This window comes from Urocampus carinirostris, chromosome 2 (assembly GCF_059441175.1).
Source record: "Urocampus carinirostris isolate Australia breed hairy pipefish chromosome 2, RoL_Ucar_1.0, whole genome shotgun sequence".
NCBI classification, from domain to species: domain Eukaryota; kingdom Metazoa; phylum Chordata; class Actinopteri; order Syngnathiformes; family Syngnathidae; genus Urocampus; species Urocampus carinirostris.
Genome location: NC_142350.1, coordinates 6,469,446 through 6,496,452, shown reverse-complemented (window position 1 = coordinate 6,496,452; position 27,007 = coordinate 6,469,446). Strand labels below are relative to the sequence as shown.

The window sequence follows — 27,007 nt, the reverse complement described above, 5'->3', positions numbered from 1 at the left end:
TAGACGAAAAAAAATCATATTTTACAATATTTTTAAGCATAGTAAGAAGTATTTAAAAAAAAGAGCAAACTATAGTCAGCTGATTTGAACCTTTTTTTTCTATTTTATTATATTTTAAATGAGTTTTTATATTACAAAATGTCTTTTAGTTTTTTTCTTTTGATTTAAAAAAAATCTATGTTAGCAAGAAAAATAATCAAGTTTAAATGTATCCAAAAATAAATCAATCGGAATTGAATATAGCTTAAAAAATCAGATTTTCTTATTTTTATTTTATTACATTTTTAGAAATTTTCGCTCCAAAATATATTTCCGAGAGAAAACCAATCCCAGCTCATTTCAATGTTTTACATTTATTTTTATTATATTTTACCATGTTTATGTGAAAAAAAAAGTCATTTGGATGTTTAATCTTCTCAAATATTTCTTAACTTTTTTAGCACAATAAGAAAAATGATACTTTCATTGAAATGAAACCGCCCCTCCAAAAAGATCCAAATTTCAATCTATTTTTTACGATATTTTATAATTGTTTTAGCGTTTTTTCTTGTTCTGTCATATTTTTGAGTCGGCAAAAGAACGAGCAAACCTTTCTGTTACGGACGATAATCTGTAGTATTATTTTCCTGTGCAGGTCTTGGTGGCGCCGTTGGCTACGCCCTGGGCGGCCTGGACTGGACCGGCACCTTCCTGGGCTCCGTCTTCAAGTCCCAGGAGCAGATCCTCTTCATCTTCGCCTCAGTCTTCTTCATTGTATCCGTTATCCTTCATCTCTTCAGCATCGACGAGGAGCCTTACGTCCCCCTCCAAGACCGTCCCGACCCGGTAATGGTTCTGCTTGATTTCTGTTCCTGTGGAAAATCTAACAGTCGGTTTCTCCAGGAAAGTCCGATCCCCCCTCCTTCTTTATCCACGCGCGCCGGATTTCTGACTCCTCGGCTCGAAATGATCGGCGAGGACGAAACCGTGGACAGCTTCGATCTTTACGACTTCAGGGATGATCTCTCAGAACCGGGCGACATTGAAATGGAATTCTTGGAGGTGGATCTCGTCAGGAGTACGTTTGATTGATCTCTCGCTAGATGGAATTACTGTGATTCCTTGTTTATCGTGATTAACGAGGACCAGAAACCCCTGCGATATGTGAAAATGTGCAACGTAAACCCCATCTTTGACAAGGGCTATGCCAGCCTTTGCTTACATAAATAGTTGACTGGGGATAAGGGATTGCGGTTGCTCTCATTTTTAGGTGCAAAGAACGGTTGAAAAGAGCTGCCATGCATGACACAAATATGCTCCCTAAGCCCCCGCTCTCAGCAATAGTCAAACAGGGATAATGGATCACACCCAAAACAATGGAGTTCATTTTAAGAGTGCGACAATTGCACACGTCAGAAGCCCAAACTAAAAATCCACTCTGCAAGCCCTCACCGTCAGCAATAGTTGACCAGGATGATGGATCACAGCCACCTAAATGCTGTTCATTTAAGGCAAAAGGTACGAAAAAAAGAGATGCCGCATTCCGGTTTCCTCCCACATTCCAAAGACATGCATTTCAGGTGAATTGGCTGGTCCAAATTGTCCCTAAGTGTGACTGAGCGAGTGAGTTGTCTGTCCCCGTGTGCCCTGCGATTGGCTGGCAACCAGTTCAGGGTTTCTCCTGCCCACTGCCCGATGATTGCTGGGATGGGCTCCAGCACCCCCGCGACCTTAGTGAGGATAAGCGATGCAGCTGATGAGATGAGATGACACCTCCACTTACAGCAATAGTTGATGAGGCTAATAAAATGCAGCCGCCTGGGTGCTGTGCATTTTAGGGCATAATAACAGAAAGAAAGAGCCGCCTAGCATGACACAAATGAGCTTTTTCTGCCCCCGCTCACAGCAATAGTCTACTGGGGATAATAGCTTGTTGTCAAAACAGATTATTTTATTTTAAGTGGGCTACAAGGGCACACTTTCAGAGGCCTGAACTGTTCAAAGAAAAGGCACTATGCCGGCCCCTGCTCTCTTGACTAGGGATAACGAATTGCATTCAAATCGGTGTAGTTCATTTTAGGTTGGCCACAACGACACACTTTCAAAAAGTGCGCTCCGCTGGCCCCTGCTGTCAGCAATAATTGACCAGTGTCAAGTCAAGTCGCATTTATTTATATAGCCCTTAATCACAATAATGTCTCAAAGGACTGCACAGGATTACAATTACAAAATTACACAATTACCTGATCTTAAACCCGCATGCGGGCAAGGAACAACTCAAAAACCTCAGTGTGAGGAAAAAAGAGAAACCTTGAGAAAGGACCTCACATGTGGTAATCCCCCTTTCAGGATTGACCAGGGTGAATTACAATTAGCATTACTGTACACATAATAGTAAACATTAGGTAAGATGTTGAAGATGTCCGGAAAGAGCATGACACCAACGACACCCCCAGCCTGTAAACTGGTCCAGAAAGTCTATGACGGCCACGACGCTGCTTCCCATCTCTGCCAGCTGGTAAATGCAGGGGTTGACATGCTTCAGGTCGGACACTGGTCCGCTGACTCATCTCAAATCGTCCCAGTGATAATGGGTTGTTTTCACAACTGCATTTCTGTTGGTCCCCGCTTGCAGCAATATGGGATTGGGGATAACGGATTGAGGCTGTACAGGTGCAGTTCATTTTAGTTGTCAATAGTGGCAAATACACCAAACAAAAAAAAACTACCAGATTTGAAGAAAGTGCGCTCTGCCAGTCCCAGTTTATAACAATAGGCGAACGAGCATAACGGAATGAGGCTCAATGGGTGCTGTTCATTTTAGATGGAAATATTGGCAAACAAAAAGGCTCGACAAAATTGTACTATGCTGGTCCCTGTTTGCAGCAAGATGGGATATGGGGTTATGGATTGTGGCCACTCAAGTGCAGTTCATTTTAGGCATCAATAACGGCAAAAAAAGAGCGGCCAGGCCTGGCAAAAGCGCGCTCTCCTAATCCTGGCTCACAAGAATAAGTGATCGGGATAATAGAGTGCGGTTGCACGAGTGTAGCTCTCCTTTTTTTTTTTCGTGGACAGAACGTCAAAAAAAAACGCCAGTCCTGATAAAAGGGCTGCCGGTCCCTGCTCACAGCAAGGTGCGGCCAAGGATAATGGAACTTTGCCCAACGGCGCAGTTCACTTTTTGGTGTACGGAACGGCAAAAAATGAGCCACTAGACCAGCTAAAAAAGGTGCTCTGCCGCCCCCCGCTAGCAGCAATAGTCCACCGAGGGTATTGGGTCACAGCCACGCACATTTTTGAATGAAGCTTTTTCGACCTATGATGCAGCCAGGAATAGCGCCCCCTTCGTCTCACCTTTGTCTCTCCGTCCGCAGGTAAATCTGACAGCGTTCTGGCCATGACGGACGCCACCTTGGATCACGCGGAGCACGAGTCTTCCTTCCTGTGCCACGTAGAATCCTCGGTCTTGGCCGAGCGCCTTTCTCCCCTCTCGGCGGCGTCCGCGGGGGAGGGCGATCCCGGCAAGACCTGCCGCCTGTCGGCCTTCCTGCGGGAGATGGAGAAGGACGAGGGACAAGAAGCTTTGCTCAACAATCGGCTTAACGAAGAACGGGCGCTTAACGGGCGATTGATGGCCGCCGACGGGTTGAGTGCCAAGGGGCGGGACCATCGGGCAGGCATGGTCAAAGGTATGTCTGCTAATGCTAATAATTGCCTTTCAATTTCCATTTTCTACTTACATTATTATCCATTTTAGTCAAAGGATTTTATCAGTGCAAAGATGAACATTTTCACTTGGAGGGGTAGAGCACTTGCCTCCGGACTGGGAGGTCGCCGGTTCGAGCCTCGACCGAGTCGTACCTAAGACTTGCAACGTCGGTACCCATTGCCTCCCTGCTTGGCATCAGGGGTTGGAATTGGGGGGCTCGCTCACCCGATGACTGGAAATCGGGAATTAGTTATCTGCCGACAGGCCAAGATTTTTTATCTTGAATTCGGAATGTCAGCGTTAATAACTCATTCACTGGCACTCCACGTCTTTAAAAAAATAATTATTATTATTATTTTCCATTGATGCTACTTTTTAAACTATTCAAAATATACAAGTATGTGTGGATTTTTTTAAAATAGCATATTTTTTTGTCAATTTCTTTTAATCAAACAGCAAAAAAAATTGACATCTTTTGACGTCAGTGGCACTCGACATGTTCATTACATTTTTAGAAGACTCCATTGACTCTACTTTTTAAATTATTTACAATATTGTTTTTTTTTTTAACCAGACTTGACGTTGTTTAAGAAAAAATCTTTTGCGTTACCGCTACCTTTTGAAATATAAATAAGAATCTAAGTATTGAATGGATCTGTTATCATTTTTCTAAATGTTAGTTATTTATAGGAGAAATGAGGCAATGGCACTCTGGGTGTTCATCTTTTGTTTATCGAGGATTTTTCTATTGATGCTACTTTTGAATCTTTAAAGCCCCGGTGTGTCATATTTGACCACTCGATGACCCTGTGTTGTCTGGGGCGAGCGAGAGCACTGCGTGGCGGCGGACTAAATGTGGATTCCACCGTGGAAAAGAAAATCCAATTCTTCTAATAGTTGATGTGTTTTTGCCTAGTATTCAAATCAATGTTTTTGTTTTTACCGAATAAAAGGTTTTTTGTACCACTAGGAGGCGCTAAATATTAAAAGCAAGTCAAGTATTGAGCGGATGGTTTTTTTGAGAATATTTATGTTTGTCCACTTTAGCCGCTAGCACAGGCGCTCCATCGCGACTCTGGCGCCACCACCAGACCTTTTACCGCCAGCCGTCCTGCACATTCTCTTACTACGGGCGCGTGGGTAGCCGGCGCGCTAACGCCGCTATGCTAATCAAGCCGTCGCGTAGCATGAACGACCTCTACCGGGTGGCGCCGCCGCGCCGCCGCCGCAAACGTCGCCGCCATCGCAGCGCTAACACAAACTCGTCGAGCAACGAAAGCGAGGAAGGCGAGGTGAGGCGAGCTCGGACCCCGCCTCCGTTGCCCCTGGTGACGGAACCTGGGATTTTCCCGCCTGCGTTGCCCCCGGCGACCTAACACAGGTTTCCCTTCGTAGGTGGAGACGACTGTGCGTCATCTTTGGCTGTCCATGCTGAAGATGCCGCCCGAGCTTTTGCGTTTGTGCGCTTGCCACCTGCTCACGTGGTTCTCCATCATCGCCGAAGCCGTCTTCTTCACCGACTTCATGGGACAAGTCATCTACCACGGAATTCCAGTGGTGAGCGCTTAGGAAAAATACATTAAAGGGCCAGTGTGTGTAATATGGGGGCAGTACCTACTTGTGCTTTTACACTTAACAGATACTAATTGCACACAGCTGAGACCCGAAAGTGATGGTTGCCGCGCCCCGTGACTTGTTTTTTCTTCAACTTTTTTCCAATGTTTCCTTTTTAGTCACTCGTGTCAGCCACCCGGTTGCAGGCTTTGGCTTGCCGATAGCCACGATTGTACTTGATAGCGCCTTTGCTTCGGTGTCACTCGCCTTCCACAGCTGTCTCCAACCTTCATGATTCATTCATCTTTCACCTTTTTCCACTGTTTCCTTCATTAGGCACTCATGTCAGCCACTTGACTGCAGGCTACAACTCACCACTAGCATCTATTGTTTTTGTTAGCTGCTCCAGTTTCATCCTTTAGTGTTGCTCTCCTTCCACAGCTGCTAAGTTCTTAGGTTCAAGGCATCTTCTACTTTTTTCCTCACTGTTACCTTCACTAGCAACTAAAGTTTTTCACTTGGCTGCAGAATATGGCTATATCCAGTCAATCTTGCACTTGTTACCGTCTCCTGCTTCACCCTTCAGTCTCCCTCACCTTTCACAGCTGCTGAATTCTGTGATTCAGGCATCTCCTACTTTTCCCACTCTTTCATTCTCTAGCCACTAATGTTAGCCACTTGGCTGCAGGCTATGGCTTACTGCCAGCCGCTACTGTTATTATTACCCACTCTGTGTGAATAAAACGTGCTCTTGCAATCTTTTACTGGCCTTTTTAGTAGCATCCGCTGCTAACGTTAGCCACTTACATCAGCTCTGATCGACTCCATCTATTCAAATTAGCCTTCTAAATTTGTCCAAGTAGTATCCTTCAGGCTTTCCTAGTGTTGTCTTCTTCCAGTGCACACGGTTCAGTGTCATTTTAAGCTCCGACGACCATTAGTGGTGATTATTACACAGTGTCCCTTTAAGGATTGTAGCACAAACAAGACTTTTACTTTAATGCCTTTTTTGGTGTTTGTTATCCTCGTTAGCTGTCCAAACTAGCTACCTAACGAGTGCTTCCTTGCAGGCTCCCGCTAATTCGACCGATTTGGCTAACTATCACCAAGGTGTCCAGATGGGATGTTGGGGCCTGGTCATCTACGCCATGACCGCTGCTACCTGCTCAGGTAACCGAATACTTTTTTTTAAAAGCACATTTTTGCTGAATGTTTATTCTATGATTTTTTCAGCTATCCTTCAAAAGTACTTGGATAACTTTGACTTGAGCATCAAGGTCATTTACATCTTGGGCACGCTTGGATTCTCCATCGGTATAAGAAAACATTTACAACTGAGTGACACAGAAAAAAAGCAGTGCCGTTTCTTTATTTTGGGATTTTTTTGTGTACAACAGGAACTGCAATTATGGCCATTTTCCCGAATGTGTACGTTGCCATGGTGATGATAAGCAGCCTGGGCATCATCTCAATGAGTATTTCTTACTGTCCCTATGCCCTGCTGGGGCAGTACCACGAAATGAAGGAGGTAACCTCAAATTTTCCCCCAAATATAAACACGTAGAGCGCCTCTGATGTCAAAGCGGGGAAAGAGATATAATGCCATTATTCAAATTGCTAATGAATGAAAAACATATTTGCCTCGCTACAGATCATTTTGTTCAATTTAGGTATTTTTCCATCTTAAAAATGTATTTCATTAAATTTGTGCATAATAAGGAAAAGAATCAGATTATTTTGCTAATTTTAAGTATTTATTCTCTTTTTATTAGATTATTTTTTTCGTGAAATGAGATGCATGTTCTTAATATACGTGTAAAATAATTAAAAAAGAAAAAAAAAGAAAATAAGCATTTTATTTAATAAACTTCAAAAATTAAAATGCTTTTTTTTACATTTTTCTTTATTAAATATTTTTCTTTGAAAATTGATAAAATGTAGTAGGCGAATAAGATAGGAATCATACTTTAACTAAAATTCATGGTACCAGAAAAATATATAAAAATATAAAAATATGATTACTTTTATTTAAACTATAGTAGAAAAAACACATCTAATAAATTAAAATATAAAAATACAGTTTAAATATGGAAATCTTTCATTTTTCTTTTAGGTTTTAGTGAATTTGTATTCATTTATTTTACTTGAAAAATCATTTTTAAATATAGTACATTATAGAAATAATCCCTGAACAAATTAAAAATAATCTACAAAATGTATTAGATTTTAAGAGATTATTTTACTCTCAAAAGTAATTTGAAATATAAGATGTGAAAAAGTAATACTGAAAGAAAAGGAGAAAAAAAGAATAAAAATTGTAATATAATTATGAACATTTAATGACATTTTACTGGTTTCATTATACTTGAAAGTATATTTTATTTCTGAAAATATGAAAAAATAATTCTTCAACCATTTTTATTACATCATAAGAATAATATAAATGTATAGTCAATTGATTCAGGACTTTGTCCGATGGAGCGACGCAAACCACCTGCACCTGAACACCACCAAGACCAGGGAGATGGTGGTGGACTTCAGGAGAACCAGAACTCACCCGGTTCCTGTAACCATCAAAGGAGAATGTGTAGAATTTGTCCAGACCTACAAATACCTGGGTGTGCAGCTGGACAACAAACTGGACTGGACTGCCAACACAGAAGCTCTATGTAGGAAAGGGCAAAGCCGACTTTACTTCCTCAGAAGGCTGCCTCCTTCAAAATCTGCAAAAAGCTCCTGAAAATATTCTATGAGACAGTAGTGGCAAGCGCCCTCTTCTATGCGACAGCGTGTTGGGGAGGCAGCGTCAAGAAGGATGCCTCTCGTCTCAATAAACTGGCTAGGAAAGCGAGCTCTGTTGTGGGCAAAGAGCTGGACAGCCTAACAACAGTAGCTGAGAGACGGGCACTGAAAAAGCTGCGGTCAATCATGGACAATTCATCACATCCACTACACAGCATCATCTCCAAACGGAAGAGCAGCTTCAGCGACAGACTGCTATCACTTTCTTGTACCACGGACAGACTGAAGAGATCTTTTCTTCCTCATGCCATGAGGCTCTTTAACTCTACCCGGCAGAATAAAAGCCCACAGTAAACCACACCACCTACATTGCATATTACCGAATCTTATTGCAATATGTATTCTGTGTAGCACTATTTAGTTATTCTATATAACACGCTACAGTGGGCATTTGCACGTCACACTGGGTATTTGTATATTGTATTCTTTTTGCTTTATTATTGTATTGTTCTCAGCTCAGGGATGCTGCTGGAAATGTGAAATTCCCTTCGGGGATGAATAAAGTATCTATCTATCTATCTATCAGAAAAATGGAGCGTAATGTTGAAAATGTTTACTTGTTTTATTTTACTTTGAAAATCAAATTGAAATACAGTAAAATATGAAAAAGGATCCATAAAAACATTTTTCGCTACAAAAATAACAAAAAATAACAAAAAAATGAAATATTGAAAACTTATTAGATTTTACTAGAAAAATAAACAATTATAATTATAGTAAAACACGAATCATAATACCTAAAAAAAACTTTTTTTTTTCAGTAAAAAAAGATATATTGTGAGAATTGAATATTGTATTGAATATTTTATTACATTTTCCAATTGATTTACTTTTACTGAAAAAACTTACAAATTGAAAAAACATTAAAAAAAATATTCTTCAAACATGTTATTACACCAGAAAAATATTATAAAGTTATAGTAAAAAATTGAACATAAGGTTGAAAATGTTATTAATTTGTTTTACTATAAAAAAATCAACTGGTAACAAAGCAAAAAATAAACAATAATGTCTTAAAAAAAGAAAAAAATTCACTAGAAAATAAATACATTAAAAATACAAATATTGAAAATTCATTAAATCTTACTAGGTTTTTTTTAACTTTAAAAAAAGCTAATATATATTTATTTGAATATGATAATACCGCAAACAATAAATTTCTCTAGAAATATGAAAATATAGTAGATAATATCGAAAATGAGTGTTTTATTTTTCCATAGAATTGAACAGAAATTATGGTAACGTATGAAAAATGTCACTGTTTTTATTTTACGAGAAAAATAAAGTTTTTTTTTTTTTAAAGTCTTACCTTACTGTTGCAGTACACCAATCACAGTCCGGGAAGCTCCCGGCGAGGTTTTGGCATTGACTGCGCCATCTTGACCTGCCAGGTACGTTTTTTTTCAGTTTTATTACAATTATTATTATTTTTAATTATAACAACGAGTTTATTATACATAAGCTCCCTGTTTTGTCAACCAGGTGTACATCAGCCAAATCTTGGTGGCCTCGGCATTGGGTTCTGTAGTAGAAGCGGTCGGCAGTGTCCGCGTCATCCCGATGGTGGCCTCCGGAGGCGCCCTTTTGGGATTCTTCACCGCCTGCTTCCTGGTTATATATCCTTCAAACAGCGGGTAAGAAGTTAAAATTGAATAAAGTGGAACCCCGGGTTACGGCCTGTTCTGAGGTGGGATTGTAAAGTGAAATTGCCGTATAGCGAGGGGATGGAAACTTATGCCAATTAGCACCGAACCCGAACTACCACGGATAAAACATTAAAAAGAACAAAAAAATATATAGTGAGTTTAGTTTCTATGGTTATCATGTTTTTTGCTTCTCCCTTTAGCACCACTGCAAGCCTCGGGACTCGTAGCTAATACAGTATAAAAACACAGCATTGTATCGTCAGGCTTACGGTTCACCACCGGAAGCTATTGTTGGTTTGAGCTACTCCGTGCAAATGAACCTTTCGAACATTGCCAGGTTCCATGATTCAGGCATCTCGTGCTTTTTTTGTCCATTGTTCATTCTCTAGCCACTCATGTTAGTCACTTGGCTGCAGGCTATGGCTTCCCACTTGCCACTGTTGGTTGCTACTCCTCCTTCGTCCTTCAGTGTCACTCGCCTTCTGTAGCAGGTCATGCAGGCGAACGTAATTGAGTGCCGTTATTCAGACATTTAAAAAAAAAAAAAATCCCACGGTTTCCTTCTCTAGCCATTCATGTCAGCCTGTCTGCCGCAGGATATTTGTCGCCACAATCTTCTGTTTTTATTGTTACTTGCTCTCTGTAAATAAAGTGCTCTCTTTTTGCCCTCATGTGCCGTCTTCATATTTTTTGGTGATCACCACCTTTGTTTCCATGGTCATCATGTTTTCGTTTTTCTTTGAAGTGTCGCTACAAGCCTCGGGATCCGTAGCTAACACAGTACAAAAAAATAAATTGTATTGACAACTCTCTAAATCTTTACGAGACGATCAAGGATTTTTAACGAATAGTCTTGAACGTATATCGGGTACAGCCATGTGTGATTTGTGTGTCTTCTTCCTACATATTAATTAGCGCAAGCTTTTTTTCAATGGTTATGTTTTTGCTTCCCCTTTAGCATCATTGTAAGCCTTGGGGCCATAGCTAAAAGATACAGTGCAAAAAAAGTCTTCGCAAAGCACATGAGATTCCGAACTGAATAAAGAAAATGACATTGTGGGAGGTAATTCAATCGATAGCATATCAACATTTTCACAAGGCCGTGACTCAAACCAATAGGAAACCGGCATCTTATGTGATGTCGACCAATAGAAACACAAAAATATTTTGTCATTGATGTTGAAACGTAAGGAAATTTCTGTAAAGAGGGCGGCAAAAATGCTGTAAGGCGGGGACATTGTCTCCCAGGGTCTACTGAATATTCAAATACTAGCCACATTTCCTTGGAATTTCTAACAAACTCTTTGATTGACAGGGAGGCAGGATCATCCAAGACGTCTGAAAAGAAGGCGACGACCTCCCCGGCCAAAGAAAAAAGCAGCTTCCTGAAACTGGACAAGGCAGGCAAGGCCGCCACCCTCGTCGCCATGGAGAAGGAATCTGCACTGTGATTGGCTGAGCGTATTTAAAAAAAAAAGAGGGGTGTGGTTCTTCGGAGGGCCTCTAGAGGGGGCGACACCTGTCCTAAGTGCTGCAAAAAAACAACAACCTAGTTCTTCCTCAAGAAATCATTTTCTGCTGAAGCTTTACGACTCTTTGCGAACTTTCATACTTGAAAAAAACAACAACAATAATAATTATAATAATAATAAGACTGCAATGGATGTCCAACTATGGTCATTCCACGAAGACACGATTTATAAAGGTGCAGCATGAGCATGAAGACAACATCTTTAACGGATTTACTCACAGGGCATTATTATCCCAAATACATCTTTGTATGTTCTCAAACGCTGCACGGGAGGTCTTCTTTTGCTCTAGTCTCGTTTTTTTCTGTTACTTTAGGATAAGCTAACTGTACAAAACATGAAAGTTTAAAAACAGAAATCCTAAATTTAAAGAGGAAAATTAAGCTGGGATTCTTTTATAATGTTAGTGCAATCCTGATGAATTTTCTTTGGAATTTATGGTTAATTGCAGTTAACTCGTTTGTGGCCAGTAAAGTGGAGCTTTTGACGGGAAATAATGTCAATGGCAGTGAAATGAGGGTTTTTTTGGTCATTGTTTTAAGATGTCATATTTTTTCTGTATCGCTTTAATGCACTCGACAATCAGAGTATTTTAACAGTTTGATTAAGTCAAATTGTGGGTTTATCTTCACATTTTTCACAAAATAAAAGCTGGGTTAGCATGCTCTTATGCCGTTTTAAACGGTATAACAAAATGAAAGCCTGGCTAGTTCCAATAAACCTAACATGCTGCAATCCTTTTTTAGGGGGTTAACAAAGTAAAAGCTTGGCTAGCTTGCTTCTTTGAGCCTAGCATGCTGTAATCATTTTTAAGGGTTAACAAAATAAAAGCTCGACTAAGTTCCATCGGCTGTAATCCCTTTTTTAAAGGGTGACAAAATGTTTAAAAAGTTGAAGTACCTTCCATTAGCCTAGTCCGCTGTAAACAAATCAGTTTGATTAGCCTCCATCTGCTAGCATGTTGACATCCTTTCTTCAAGTGGTTGACAAAAAAAAGCTCAGCTCACTTTGATCAGCTTACCATGATGTAAACTTATTTTTTTAAAAAGGGTGCTTAAAAAAAAAAGCTGGGCTAACTAGCCTAGCATGTTTGTTAAAGGGGGTCGAAAAATTAAAAACTCATAACATTACCCCCTTATTTTAAATGTTTTGTTGTTTTTAATCTTTTTTTATGCTTCCACTTAATATTTTGAAAACCATGTTTGATTTGTACTATTTGTACTTGGAATTCTTTGTTTTGGTCCAGTCTTTTTTTTTAAATCAACCTTTTTCGTATTAATTTTGAAGGCCTCTCGAAATGTTCTTTTCCTTGATTGTAATGAGGAGTAAAATGCCTTTTTGTGTGTGTGTATAATATATATATATATATATATATATATATATATTACACGGTATGATACATTATTTTATTTAAAAAAAAAAAAAAGCCTAAATGAAACGACAAAGAATGGGAACGCAAGAGTTGTGTTATGCCTTGTCATTTAAAAACAGATGTAAATATATTTTCTGCTGCTTTGGAAAAAAAAAAGATATTATTTTTGTTAGTGGTTTTGTATATAAAGCCAAATCTATATCTCCCTGTGTACATATGTATATTAGTACAGTATATGTAGACAGAATATATATAAATAAATGAAAATAATTGTATGTGAACACGATGTCTGGAACGCACCTTAAAAAAAAGTTCTGAGACAAACCAAGAATGACTTTGTTCTTATTCTAATTTTATTTTTTGTATTCATGTCTTATTTTTAATGTTTAAAAATAGCATCCCTAAAACAAAACTTACAATTTATTTTACATGCGTTTTGAATTGTTTTAAAAATATATATTTGCTACTAAAATCAATTTGTTATAGGAAATGATGTAAAAATAAAATGTATTAAATTTTTAAAGATTTGTTTTTATTAAAATATAAAAAAAATATAATACATATATTTTAGAATGTAATTTTACATATTCAACAGTTTACTAAAACTATTTAGTTCTAACAAATTATCATAAAAATATGTATCATGTATGTATTTTAACCTCATTTTAAAAAGTCAAGTCATGTTTATTTGTAATCAGAAGACTCAAATGGCTGTTCAGGCTGTTAAAAGGGCTTTATACTATAGATTTTTAATACAAATACTTCATCATCAAATATTAATAAAATTGTAACTATAATAAAGATATGCCATACATGTATTTTAAAATATTTGTTGAACATTTTCACGTTATATATTGAATATTGTTACTAAAACTAAGTTGTAATACATTGTAATAAATATCACAATGGATCACGCATGTATTTCAAACGAATGTAAAAACGATTTCATACTACATATTTTTAGTGAAAAGTTATCAGTAATAACAAAATAATAGAATAGTAATCATGATGTATACCAATATTTCGATTTTTTTTTAGATGTTATATTTTCAATATTTTATTCAAACAATTTAGCTTTCATAAATTATAACTAAACAAATATATATGTACTTTAAAATACTTAAAAAAATGTGTATTAAATGCATTTTAAAACACTAAATGGTTTAAAGATGTATTACATTTACTACTTTTTACCCACAGATGATCATTTTAACTTTTTTTAAATGCCAATTCATTTCTACGATAACAGCTCAGTAAAACTCCAAAGGCTTAATTTACTGTCGAGGGGTCCTGTTTTCTAATTATTTCCATTTTTGGGGGATATTTTAAAATTAAAATACATCACAGTAGTTACATTATCACCTCACACCTGAACTTGTGTTTATTAGCCATAAAAAGTATTTGGCGCTATCTAGTGGTATTTAACGGTTACGTTTCTCGACAGTTTACCAGCCGCTTATTTATATTTTCCAATTCTTTGCATGCACATTTTCGGGATCTGGGAGGAAACCGGAGTGCCCGGAGGAAACCCGCGCAGGCACTGGGAGGGCATGTAAACTCCACGCGGGGAAGTTGCGTGTATTCCCTCCGGGCACTCCTCCCACATTCCAAAAAACATGCATGTCAGTTTAATTGGCCGGTCCAAATTGTCCCTAGGTGTGAATGAGCGAGTGAATTGTCTGTCTCTGTGTGCCCTACGACTGGCTGGTAACTGGTTAAAGGTGTCCCCTGCCCACTGCTCGGAGATAGCTGGGACGGGCTCCAGCACCCCTGCGACCCTACTTAGGATAAGCGGCGCAGATAATGGATAGATGGATATCTAACGCAATAATTTGATGCCTGCTCGGACCACATTTCCCCACTAGAGGACAGTCTAGTATGCCTGTATTTCGACTTGGAAATGGTTGAGACCCTACGGGATCATGTGACGTAAGACGTAACGTGTGAGAATGCCCCCCTGCAAGTGTGCCAGATGGTTCAACCCAGTGGGGATTCTCATCAACAGGACTTCCTGATTCTGCCTGGGGACAGTTTTTCAAATTCTGGAGTTATTTTTTTTCTGTCGGTATCGTCACAGACATGCAATTGTTTCGGCCAGTGCGTTTTATAGCAAAGTTTTGCTAACAAGTTAAATCATGTTTAATCCTGTAAATAAAAGTTTTTCATTTTTGTGCACAAATCACATTAAAGAGCTAATTATTTTGGATGTGACGACTCCCCATCCTCCCAGAAGACGTAGAGGCAGCAATCCATTCGCTGGAGAACGGAAAGTCTTTAGGAATTGACAAAATGTAACCGCGGGGTACGTGTCCTACCAAAGATCCACATTCACGCTGGACTGGATGATGAGGTTTTTATTATTACAGTTTCTGCAAATGGATGAGTCACAACATTAGTTTTTCTGCTGGCTTTGAACTCATTGCAGTTCTCTCTGGTAAGACTGCCAACAAAGCATATCAAAGAGCTTTCTTTTCACTTTACATAAAATACATTTTAGAATATCACAATACATTTTTACATCTTTACATTTTAACAAGATACTTTTAACAAGAGATCGTATAGTGGATTTTTAACGTTTACAATGGATTCAACATATTTTTCTTTCGTCTGAATTTTAACCAACATCATCCTTTTTTAATGTATATGAGAAAATAGAAATAAAAACAATAATGAGTATAAAAACGGGTACAAGTTACCTGCAAATGGATGAGTCACAACATTAGTTTTTCTGCTGGCTTTGATCTCTTTGATCTCTACAAGGGGAATTCATATTTTAGTAAAACAGAAACAAAACGAAAATAAACCTAAACAGCTTGACAATATCAATCTCATTACTGTGCATGTTGAGAGATTTGTCAGCTGGGGTTATAATTTTAAAAATTAACTTCTTTTGTGGAGCACCAAAAGATGTGTCTTACCATTGCAGTTCTCTCTGGTAAGACTGCCAACAAACCCCGCCTCCCGGTCACATGTCAGAAGCCAAAACCAAACCCCACCCCATACCAGCAGATGGCACTGTTGGACTCATCATTGCAGGACATTTACCAAAAACTATACACATATTTCAGCAGGAATTTCAATAAAACAAAAGTTATTATTACACCCGTTACAAAAATACCGTCGGGACTCGTACAAAATGGCGGCGAACTAACTATAGACAGCCTGACAAAGATTTGCATACATTTCTGGAAAAAAGAGCAGTGGTCATCAGCATGGACAAAAGTCCTAGTACATAATTGTGCTACCAAAGAAAATGAACCTCCAACTATGCTCCAAACACCGAACCATCAGTCTCATTGGCCATGCAAGTAAAGTTGTCCTAAAGGTTCTACTGAATAGACAGAAACCACAGACCTCTATCCCCCTCTATACATCAATTTCACCTTAAGATCCCCACCTCGGAATGGATTCAGGTCGTATTTCGGGGTCTACTGTACCAGGAAACAACCAAGTATGATTACGCAAGCACTGGCGGTGCATTCGGGTGCGGTTCCGCCAATTCGGAAATCCGGGCTCTGCTTGAGGTAACAGATGGTCGACTTTCCTGACTCGGCAACAGAACATTAGGTACACCTGGATGAGGTCATCTTTTGGAATTAATATGGAATATAAATAGAATAATTTTTACCATTTTTATGGAAGCGATGATAAAGTGGAGTGAGGGCTTCATTTTTTCAAGTAACATCCTAAAAAATGTACTTAGCCCCTTACCCCATAAAACCCCAAACCTGTTTTTACTTTTATTATCGCTTTTAAAATTATTTTCTCCTTTTTCTTTTCTTTTTTAACATATTTTACCTTTTCTTTCTTTGCTTTTATCACTTTCTTTTCTTGTAATTTTCTTATTCTATTTTTTGTTTCTTTTCCCCCTTTTTTTATATTTTTTCTCAGGCCTTTAAAACGTTGGTGAAACATTAGTGATCCCAAGAGCAAAGAAGAAACCTGCAGGTTCGAGAGGGTTCTCCATTCAAGCCCTGGTGCTGTGGAATGCTCTGCCCTCTGAGATTTGACCTGCAACCTCAGCGGCACTGTTTAAATCTAAGCCTAAAACACACTCATACTCCATAACTTATAAATGAATGTGTGTGTGTATTGTTTGTTAATGCTACACCCATTGCATACTTGGTCATCCTTTTTATTTTATATTATGCTTTAATTATTTTATATATTATTTTTTTTTATTTTATTGTTTGTTGATGCAAAATTTCTTCATTTTCCTCATGCTGCGGTTTTGAAGTTTTTGCTTGCCCTCATGTAGATTTTAGATCAGGAGATGGTGTCATGATAGTCTGTAGTTTGCAACAGTCTGTGGTCTGTGTAGCCCTTTGGGACTCGCAAATAAACATAACTTCACTTGACTTTTTAAAATTTCTTTTTTACTTTCTTCTTTACTTTATTTTTCCCTCTTTTCTTTTTTTCCCTCCTTTTTTCTCCTCCATCTTTTGAATTTGACCTTTTTCATGTATTTATTAGCATAAACTAGGAATTACATGTAAAATATAACCTAGTAAATAATTGGGTTGGCCCTGGAGCATCCATCATTGGCCCTCTGCCACCAGGCAGCACAAATAATCCCCCGGCTGCCCTCCCTCGTCCCTCGTCCGCCTCCTCCCGGCTGCTGAGGACCGCTTCATTTCCTTTTCTTTTTTCCTAAAGGGCAGAAGGGTTTTTCTTTTCCTCACGTGAATTTATTTTCAAATTTGCTGCTTGTCAAGAATCTGAAAAAGTCATTTTTCTCTTGCTTTCACATCCCGAGTGATAACATGAAGATGGAGTTATTATAGCGAAAGGCCATCAGTGCTCAAGAGAGGGTGAGAAACAATAGTTGGTTTCATTTTGATATGCTTCCTCCTGAAAATTTTCACGGCACGGACTGCTTTTGTTGCCAAATATTGCTTTAAATAGAATTGATTTATATTTTGTATCATGAACAATGGACACATAATTGACAAGATTTATTATTAATTTATTTTTTAATTGTAACATATCATTGTAAAAATACTAAGAAGCCATTTTTTAAATAAATATGAATACTGAAAATTGTTTCATTATGATTAAAATTTCGGATTAAGTTTATTTAATATACATTGAAATATGTTTGAAATTGTATTGTATACACAAATTTGTTTTATCATGATTAGAATAATGTTCTTTTAATATAAATGGAAATAGTCTTGTTATTGTGTGATATATGTATTAGGATTAAAACGTGCAATTATGTTATTTTAAAAGGGACATTTAAACTAAAACTTGTAAAATATATATTTGTATTGTATTAATTTGTTTGTAAATGTTTACTAAGATATGTTGCCAATACTTTTAGGTACAGAAGGAATTGACATAAAAGTTAAAAAAAGTTTTTATTAATTCAATGTGATATTGTTTCGCTTTTTTATTATTATTAAGTTTTGGAATTTTTTATGTTAATACTTTTCTTGTACAATATCACTATACTTTATTGTGTATAATATATATATATATATATATATATATATATATATACTGGACTGTCTCAGAAAATTAGAATATTGTGATAAAGTTCTTTATTTTCTGTAATGCAATTAAAAAAACAAAAATGTCATACATTCTGGATTCATTACACATCAACTGAACTATTTCAAGCCTTTTATTATTTGAATATTGCTGATTTTGGCTTACAGCTTAAGAAAACTCAAAAATCCTATCTCAAAAAATTAGAATACTTCCTCAGACCAAGTGAAAAAAATAATTTTATAACAGCAAAACTAAATCAAACATTTGAAAATGTCCATTGATGCACTCAGTACTTGGTTGGGAATCCTTTTGCACGGGTTACTGCATCAATCCGGCGTGGCATGGAGGCAATCAGCTTGTGGCATTGCTGAGGTGTTATTGATGCCCAGGATGCTTCGATAGCGGCCTTCAGCTCATTTGCATTTGTAGGTCTGGTGTCTTTCATCTTCTTAACTATACCCCACAAATTTTCAATAGGGTTCAGGTCAGGGGAATTAGCAGGCCAATCAAGGACAGTGATGCCATGGTCAGTGCACCAGTTACTGGTGGTTTTGGCACTGTGGGCAGGTGCCAGATCATGCTGGAAAATGAAATCCTCATCTCCATAGAGCTTTTCAGCAGATGGAAGCATGCAGTGCTCTAAAATCTCTTGGTACACAGTTGCATTTACTCTGGACTTGATGAAACACAGTGGACCAACACCAGCAGCTGACATGGCTCCCCAAACCATTGCTGACTGTGGGAACTTCACACTGGATTTCAAGCAACTTGGATTTTGCTCCTCTCCGGCGCCTTGACTTCCAAATGAAATGCAAAACTTGCTTTCGTCTGAAAAGAGGACTTTGGACCACTCTGCAACTGTCCAGTGCTTCTTCTCCATAGCCCAAGTCAGACGCTTCTTCCGTTGTCTTGAGTTCAGAAGTGGCTTGACCATGGGAATACTGCTATTGTAGCCCATTTCCCGGACACGTCTGTGAACTGTGGCTTTTGATACCTGGACTCCAGCTTCAGCCCACTGTCTTTGAAGCTCCCCCAAATTCTGGAAGCGGCTCTTCTTCACAATTTTGTTAAGGCTGCGGTCATCTCTCTTGGTTGTGCAGCGTTTCCGGCCACATTTTTCCCTTCCAACAGACTTTTTGTGGATATGCTTTGAAACTGCACTCTGTGAACAGCCTGCTCTTTGAGAAATTTCTTTTTGTGTCTTACCCTCCTGATGGAGGGTATCAATGATGGTCCTCTGGACAGCAGTCTTCCCCATACTTATGATTTAGTTTACTGAACCAAGCTGAGTGTTTTTAAGGCTCAGGAAACCCTCGCAAGGTGTTTCGAGTTATATAGATGATTCAGGTGATTAGTTGAATAGCCTACTTGTATACTTTTTCATGATATTCTAATATTTTGAGATAGGATTTTTGAGTTTTCTTAAGCTGTAAGCCAAATTCAGCAATATTAAAATAATAAAAGGCTTGAAATAGTTCAGTTGATGTGTAATGAATCCAGAATGTATGACATTTTTGTTATTTTAATTGCATTACAGAAAATAAAGAACTTTATCACAATATTCTAATTTTCTGAGACAGTCCAGTATATATAAGCTTGTGCACCTCTGATCATTTTCCTTTATAAATAAATCATTGGTTGTTCGGATCAGCAATTTCCTGTAAATATATAAAATATCAGACAAACACAGTAATATCTGAGAGGTGAAAATAAGTTTAAGGATTTACAGAAAATGTGCAATAATTGCTTCAACAAAAGTAGATAGGTGCATAAATTTGGGCACCCCAACAGAAAAATGACATCAATATTTAGTAGAGCCACCTTTTGCAGAAATAACCTCCTCTGAACGCTTCCAATGAGGGTCTGAATTCGGGTTGAAGGTATTTTCGACCATTCTTCTTGACAAAACATCTCCACTTCAGTCAGGTTTGATTGGTTTCCGAGCATGGACAGCCCGCTTTAAATCACACCAAAGATTTTCAATAATATTCAGGTCTGGGGACTGAGATGGCGATTCCAGAACACTGTACCTGTTCCTCTGCATGAACGGCTTAGTAGAATTTGAGCAGTGTTTGGGGTTGTTGTTTTGTTGAAGTATCCAGCCCCGGCGCAACTTGAACTTTGTCACTGATTCTAGAACGTCGTTCCCAAGAATCTGCTGATACTGACTGGAATCCATGCGAACTTGAACTTAATCAAGATTGCCAGTACCTGCAGTGGCCACACAGCCCCACAGCATGATGGAACCACCACTAAATTTTACTGTGGGTAGCAAATGTTTGTCTTGGAATGCTGTGTTCTTCTTCCGCCATGGTATGCTCCTTGTTATGTCCAAATAACTCAATTTTAGTTTCATCAGTCTACAGCACCTTATTCCAAAATGAAGCTGACTTGTCCAAATGTGCTTTAGCATACCTCAAGCGACTCCGTTTGTGGCATGTGCGCAGAAAAGGCTTCTGCCGCAATACTCTCCCATACAGCATCTCCTTGTGCAAAGAGCGCTGAATAGTTGAACGATGCGCAGTGACACCATCTGCAGCAAGATCATGTTTTAGGTCTTTGGAGCTGGTCAGTGAGTTGAGTTTGACTTTTCTCACCATCCTTTGTCTCTGCTTATCTGAGATTTTTCTTGGCCTGCCACTCCGGGCCTTAACTAGAACTGTGCCTGTGGAATTCCATTCCCTCACTATGTTCTCCACAGTGGAAACTGACAGCTGAAATCTCTCAGCTAGCTTTTGTATCTGTCCCCTAAACTATTATATTGAAGAATCTTTGTTTTCAGGTCATTTGACAGTTGTTCTGAGGCTCCCATGTTGCCACTCTTCAGAGAAGATGCAAAGAGGATAACAACTTGCAACTGGCCGCCTTAAATACCCTTTCTCATGATTGGCTTCACTGTGTATGTAGGTCAAGGGTCAATGAGCTAACCAGACAAATATTGCTTTCCAATAATTAGCACTAAAGGTCTTCAAATCAATAAAATAACATGGGTGCCTAGATTTATGCACCTACCTACTTTTGTTTAAGTGATTATTCCACACTTTCTGTAAATCCTATGAACTTCATTTCACTTCTTAGATATCACTGTTTGTCTGCTATATGATATATTTATCTGAAATTGCTGATCCGAACAACCAATGATTATATATATATATATATATATATATATATATATATATATATATATATATATATATATATATATATATATATATATATATATATATATATATATATATATATATATATATATATGGAATAGAATACATGTGTGAAAATCAGACTTGTTTGATTTCCATATTTGAAAAAAATACAGTATTATGCAATTAACTGAAATATTATAATGTTAAATAAAAAAAATACATTTAATTAAATCAAAATCTAATTGTACATAACAATGGTCACTTTATCGCTTTTGTCAAATAAAATAGAATATCAATTGTTGTTTAAATTAAATCATCTTTTTTTAATGTTGATTTTGTATTAATTGTTTTCATTCATGACCGGGTGCCCACATCTGGCCCCTAACTCACTTTACGTTGTCTTCCAAAACAAATGCAATGGCTAACATTTGGGTACCAAACCTTTGTTGGAATATTGGAAAGTATTTTTTGTCATAACCCATCCTACAAACATTAAAGTGATTGTCAGCCATTTAACTCCACTTGTGAAACAAATATCTTTGATCTGTACTCCATTTGTGCCCAGAATATTCTGGTATAAAAACCTCAACAGTACTGCTCAGCTCCAGTTATTGTTTCACCCATCTCACAACTCAAATGTAAACAAACACACAAAGGAAGGAAGTCCAGGGGTCTCCAACGTGGTGCCCCCTAAAAACACCTGAGTAGCCCACGAACTGGTTGAGGAAATATATCATGGGACATTGTGATTTTCTCAGAAATGTATTTCTAACTGGCATGATTTTTAGTGGTTGATAGAGCCTTTTTTAAACTCTAATAAATAATTACAACCTGGTAATAACATAGTAATAAAAAAGGTTGGAGACCCCGGCTCTAAACCTTCAAAGCAGAGTTAATGAATTAAATATAACAAGAAGCCCTAAGTTCAGACGTAGCTAATGTTCTGTCCACTTTCTCACTTTCCCGCCCTTTCCTCAGCCTTTTTCCATGCAGGGTGGCGCCAATTTTGGAGGGCTTTGGGGGGCTTTTTGCGTTCTAGCCAGTGGCCTGACGCTAACATCACAGGCGTTGGGTCTTTGCACTCAGATCTGCCATTGCAACCCGATCGCCGCTGACTGTTCGTCCAACCGACTCGCGGAAGCCCCCCAGGACCTACCACTGAATTTGATCCAACTTAACCTGAGCAACAACGAGATCCGGAATATGGCACCGAAAGGATTGAGTGAGTTCTTGCAGCTTGAGGTTTTGGACTTGAGCGACAACCAAATCTCACACGTGGATGATAGCGTCTTGTTGGGTTTGGTGAACTTGGCGGAGCTCCGTTTGGCACGCAACCGACTAAGGCTGCTACCAGTGGGTACGTTATCCGGCTTGACCAGGCTACAACTTCTGGATTTGAACGAAAACCAAATTGCGTTCCTGGAGGAGGACACCTTGTCAGGATTGGAGAACTTGGTAGAGCTCCGTCTAGCACGCAACCAGCTGAAGCTTCTGCCTGTGGGCTTGTTAGCAGGCTTGACTAGGCTGCAACTTCTGGATCTAAGCAACAACCAGATTTTAGGCTTCTTAGATTTCACTTTCCACGATTTAGCTAACCTGCGGGAGCTAAAATCGTTCGGCAACGACGTAATTTTCCTTACCCGTCGAGCATTTTCCGGATTAACCGATCTTCACCAGTTTCTCCTCGACGCTGGCAATCTCACTTCAGTTCCAACAGAATCCCTCACCTATCTAGTTCAGTTGACCGTTTTACAACTACGACATCTGGATTCTGCCCACTTGTCAGATGAGTCTTTTCTGGGCTTGCCTCGCCTGAAAGAGCTGGTGCTTTCTGATTGGCCAAAACTGGTGACGATGTCTGCAAACAGCCTAGCCGGCCTCAATCTGACGTCGCTAGCTGTTCAGAACTGCAACCTGAGCGAGATCCCATACTTGGCATTGCAGCACCTGGCGTACCTGGTCCTCCTGGACTTGTCTGGTAATCCGATTGGCTTCATCCGAGGCAACCAGCTCCGAGATCTTCTCCGGCTTGAGGAGTTTCGCCTGGTGGGGGGACGGTTGCGCCGCATCGAAACATTCGCATTCCACGGTTGGGCTCATCTGAGCTCATTGGACCTATCGGAAAACCTCTTAAGCACCCTGGAGGAGGGTGTCTTCCACTCTCCTAGCGCCCTCCGACATCTCAAACTGGAAGGAAACCAGCTAGCTTGCGACTGCCGTCTGCTTTGGCTAGCGCGCCGACGCCGGTTTATAAATTTTGGTGAAAACCGTCCAGCGTGCCTAGCTCTCCAGCAGCGGAAATTTCTGCACAAAGCAGAAACCGTGAAGCTGCTCACCTGCGAGCCTCCTCAGATTTGCCGGTCCCGACCTGGCCCGGTTAGCGTGGAGCAAGGCCACACGGTACTGTTGCACTGTAGCGGCGAAGGCTGGCCACAGCCGTCCGTGGTCTGGATGGACCCCAGGCGGAGAATTCTGACGGAGGTGGGCGCTGGAACTATATTAGATACTTTAATAATATGTAGAAACACATCAAAAGATTGCTGAATCATTTCACGGGCCTATTCTGTTTTTTTCCTGAAGTTCCTGGCCTGAATTTAGTCCACAAAATGATTTAGAAGCTAATGCCTGATTCACAGACATAACTACTCATGCTAATGCTAGCATTGTGAACACAACTGCTAGCTGCCAGATGCTAATGCTAGTTAGTAGAAAATGAAAATAATGTAAAATGTTTAAATGTGCCAATTACTGGCAGAAAAATCTTTATGATTTGGCAGCTACTGACAGTCAAAAACCACTGCCTATATAACTAGCTAAGAAGTTTAGCTGCTAAAACCTTTTATATACCTAAATAAGTTCTCAAAATACTGAAAAAAACGTCAAATGTTTCTGCGGCCTATTCCACGTATTTCCGACAGTCCCTGGCTTATACTTAGCCCACATAGCTAGCTAAAGGATTAGGCGGCTGATGGCAGTTTAAAAAATCTGAACTACCAAATGCTAATGCTAGATTTGAGGAGATGGCTGCAAACTGTTGATGCTAGTGTCTTTGCATTATTGCCATTTTGGGGGTTTCTGAGGCCTTTTCTATTCTGCTTGGGCAGTCACTGGCTTGGGTTTAATCACTTTGTTGTGTTGCCTTTAGATGCATTAGTGAATGGCTTTGGTGGCTAGTTTTGCTTTTTCTGCTAGTGTGTGTGACTGTTCATGCTTGTGTCTTTGTATTATTGCCAGTTTTTTTGCATTCTTTTGTCGTTTTTTTTAAAGCCAGGGATCTCATCTATTTTATTCTGGCTTGGATTTAGCCCATAATTTTGCTAACATTGCCAGTAGATAAATTAGCAAATAGCTTTGATGAATGTCTTCTGTTTAGCTATTGGGTAAATGATTTAGCACCAAATGCCAGTTTCAGGGACCTTAACTATCAATCCTAATTCTAGCATTGTAAACAACGCTGCTCGTGGTAGTGTTTTTGCACCCCATCCAATTACAGTGCCAATTACAGGCCCGAGAAAATCGCAATGATTAAGCGGCTGATGCCAGTTTGCCATGCATAGGTTAATTAAAGATCTCAAAAAATGTAAAGAGCGTTAATTTTTTTCTGGTGTCTCTGGTTTGGATTTAGCACACCTACCTTAAGTATTTATTAACTCATGCCGGTTATACCAACCTTAATCACCAATGCCCACATAGTTAGCAAAAGGTTTTAGCAGCTAATGTCAGTTTCCTGCCGGTTTTTTAAATGAATCTGAATCCAAAAAGTACTGTATTTTCCTGACTTATATGTCGCAGTTTTTTCGTAGTTTGGCTGGGGGGTGGGTGCGAAATTATTAACACATTATCACCTGGTATATCATTTCACGTGTTATTTTCACACTAAACCACAGGAGGGTGCTCTAGAACTGTGTTGATCGTTTCAACCTTGCTGTGTCGTGCCGAAAAATGTCCCCCGTGTGAAATCCACTCCCTTAGTACATGTCACTCCCCAAACATTACTTCAATGATTTGTTATCTCATTTGTGGGGTATATTTAATACAACAATAAACTACAGAGACTTTGCACATAGAATAAAAATCACTTTTGAGCAAGTTGAAAATATTTACTTGACTAACATTCGCACTAGTGATATTTCACGCGGGGGGAGATTTTTTGGCATGACACCGATAATTCATAAAAGCAAAACAATCTATAAAAACAACTGAACATAAATTAACCCGAAAAAAATATTCTGCAGATTACATGCTGCATATAGTGAAATAAGCAGCAGAGAGCAGCGGTGACGTAAGCGACATAGAACAGGATAGTGACAAAGATGAAGATTTCATTGGATTTAAGTCAAGTCAAGTCATTTTTACTTGTATAGCCCTTAATCACAAAGAGTCTCAAAGGGCTGCACAGGTTATTGCAAACCACAGACTGTTATTACACCATCCCCTGATCTAAAACCTACACGAGGGCCCTCAAAAACCTCAACATGAGGAAAATGAAGTAACCTTGAAAAGGGACTGCACATGTGGTAATCCCCCTTCCAGGATGACCAGGCTGCAATGGACGTTGCAATAACAAATAATACACAGATATTGTCAATAAAAAATATAGGATATTCGTATGCTATAGAGTAGAAGTGTGTTTAAGCTTAGATTTAAACATTTCCACTGAGGTTGCTGATCGGATCTCAGGGGAAGAGCTATGCTAGCTAGCTAAAGATATATGAATAACACCTAATATGTTACGTGTTTACTAAAGTTAACAGGCATGTAACAGGCATTTATACTCTGGATATGACTTATGTATGTTTTTTCCTTCTTAATTATGCATTTAAGGTGGTTGGACTTATACTCCAGAGCGACTCAACCCGGTAGTTAAATTTCCAAAATTTTCAGATCTTTTTAAATTTTTTTAGGTGGGCCGGATACGAGTGACCGCCAACGATTCGCTGGAGGTCCGCTACGCCCAGCCAGCTGACGCCGGCATCTATCGCTGCGTGGCTAGCAACGCGGCAGGCAATGACACGCGTGTCGTGGAGCTCAGGGTTCGAGTACTTTCCGAGAAAAGACCTTTTCACCTTAGAAGCTGGCTGGCCGCCATGTCGTCGTCTTCCTCCCCGGACGTCAAAACGCTCCTGATCGCTGCCTCCATCGGCTTCCTGTCGTTTTTCTGCTCTGTCAGCTTTTGTTTTGTTGCTATTTTCTTCTGGAGTAAAGGAAAAGGGCAGATCAAGCACACTGCTAATATCGCGTATGTGCCGAGAAGCGCCGTTAGTAGCAGTAATGGCGGCGCTGGCAATTATGTGGAGACTAGCCGGTTCACCATGAAACTAATGTGAACATGTATCAATAAAGTTTTTTTTATATCAAGTTGTAACAAGAATGCACGAATAAACAACTGATAAAATGTCCTTGATCTCCTTCCCTTTGCATAGCTCTGAGAAACCCTGTAGTTTCAGATGCTATAGTAGGCTTTTTCGACAGTTTTGTGTGAACACAGACAGGAATTTTGAACTGTTTATAATTTCCTATAAAGTAGGGGTCACAAACTCAATGCCCTCTGGATGATCATTTGAGGCTCCTGCCCTAATAAGATATTTAAAGAGACATTGTCCATTATATGACCATTCGATGTTGTATGCATGCAAACTCCACACAGGAAGTTTCGATCTCATGACCTCAAAACTGCGCCACACACGCGCCAACTACTGCACCGCCGTGCTGCCCCATCTTAATCATGTTCCCCTTAAAAAGGCTGCCAAAGACCAGCTACAATATGCAATGTCTCC

At 39.1% G+C, this 27,007-nt stretch overlaps 2 protein-coding genes across 2 annotated transcripts in view; both read left to right on the top strand.

The window, feature by feature from the left end:
- The window catches only part of LOC148370815 (polyamine-transporter SLC45A4-like), a 47,140-nt gene extending 34,215 nt beyond the window's left edge, over positions 1–12,925 (top strand). Inside the window, exons 6-16 of the mRNA XM_088328587.1 lie at positions 635–825; positions 883–1,057; positions 3,357–3,671; positions 4,739–4,983; positions 5,087–5,248; positions 6,316–6,415; positions 6,479–6,559; positions 6,643–6,773; positions 9,370–9,438; positions 9,530–9,681; positions 11,009–12,925. Coding sequence (XP_088184713.1) covers positions 635–825; positions 883–1,057; positions 3,357–3,671; positions 4,739–4,983; positions 5,087–5,248; positions 6,316–6,415; positions 6,479–6,559; positions 6,643–6,773; positions 9,370–9,438; positions 9,530–9,681; positions 11,009–11,144 — 1,757 coding nt within the window. The 3' untranslated portion in view covers positions 11,145–12,925. The remainder of the gene's footprint in view (positions 1–634; positions 826–882; positions 1,058–3,356; positions 3,672–4,738; positions 4,984–5,086; positions 5,249–6,315; positions 6,416–6,478; positions 6,560–6,642; positions 6,774–9,369; positions 9,439–9,529; positions 9,682–11,008) is intronic.
- Positions 12,926–17,217: 4,292 nt separating this feature from the next.
- Positions 17,218–26,629, top strand: LOC148370814 (leucine-rich repeat and immunoglobulin-like domain-containing nogo receptor-interacting protein 1). Its single transcript, XM_088328583.1, has 3 exons — positions 17,218–17,405; positions 22,209–23,711; positions 26,135–26,629. The coding sequence occupies exons 2-3, from the start codon at positions 22,218–22,220 to the stop codon at positions 26,555–26,557; spliced, it is 1,917 nt and encodes a 638-aa protein (XP_088184709.1). The 5' UTR covers positions 17,218–17,405; positions 22,209–22,217; the 3' UTR covers positions 26,558–26,629.
- The last annotated feature ends 378 nt before the right edge of the window (positions 26,630–27,007 follow it).

What these genes read in the sequence shown, in the direction of transcription:
- LOC148370814 (XM_088328583.1), top strand. Translation starts at nt 22,218, where the DNA reads ATGCAGGGTGGCGCCAATTTTGGAGGGCTTTGGGGGGCTTTTTGCGTT. An exon ending in GGCGGAGAATTCTGACGGAG is followed by an intron (nt 23,712 to 26,134) that starts GTGGGCGCTGGA and finishes AAATTTTTTTAG; the next exon opens with GTGGGCCGGATACGAGTGAC.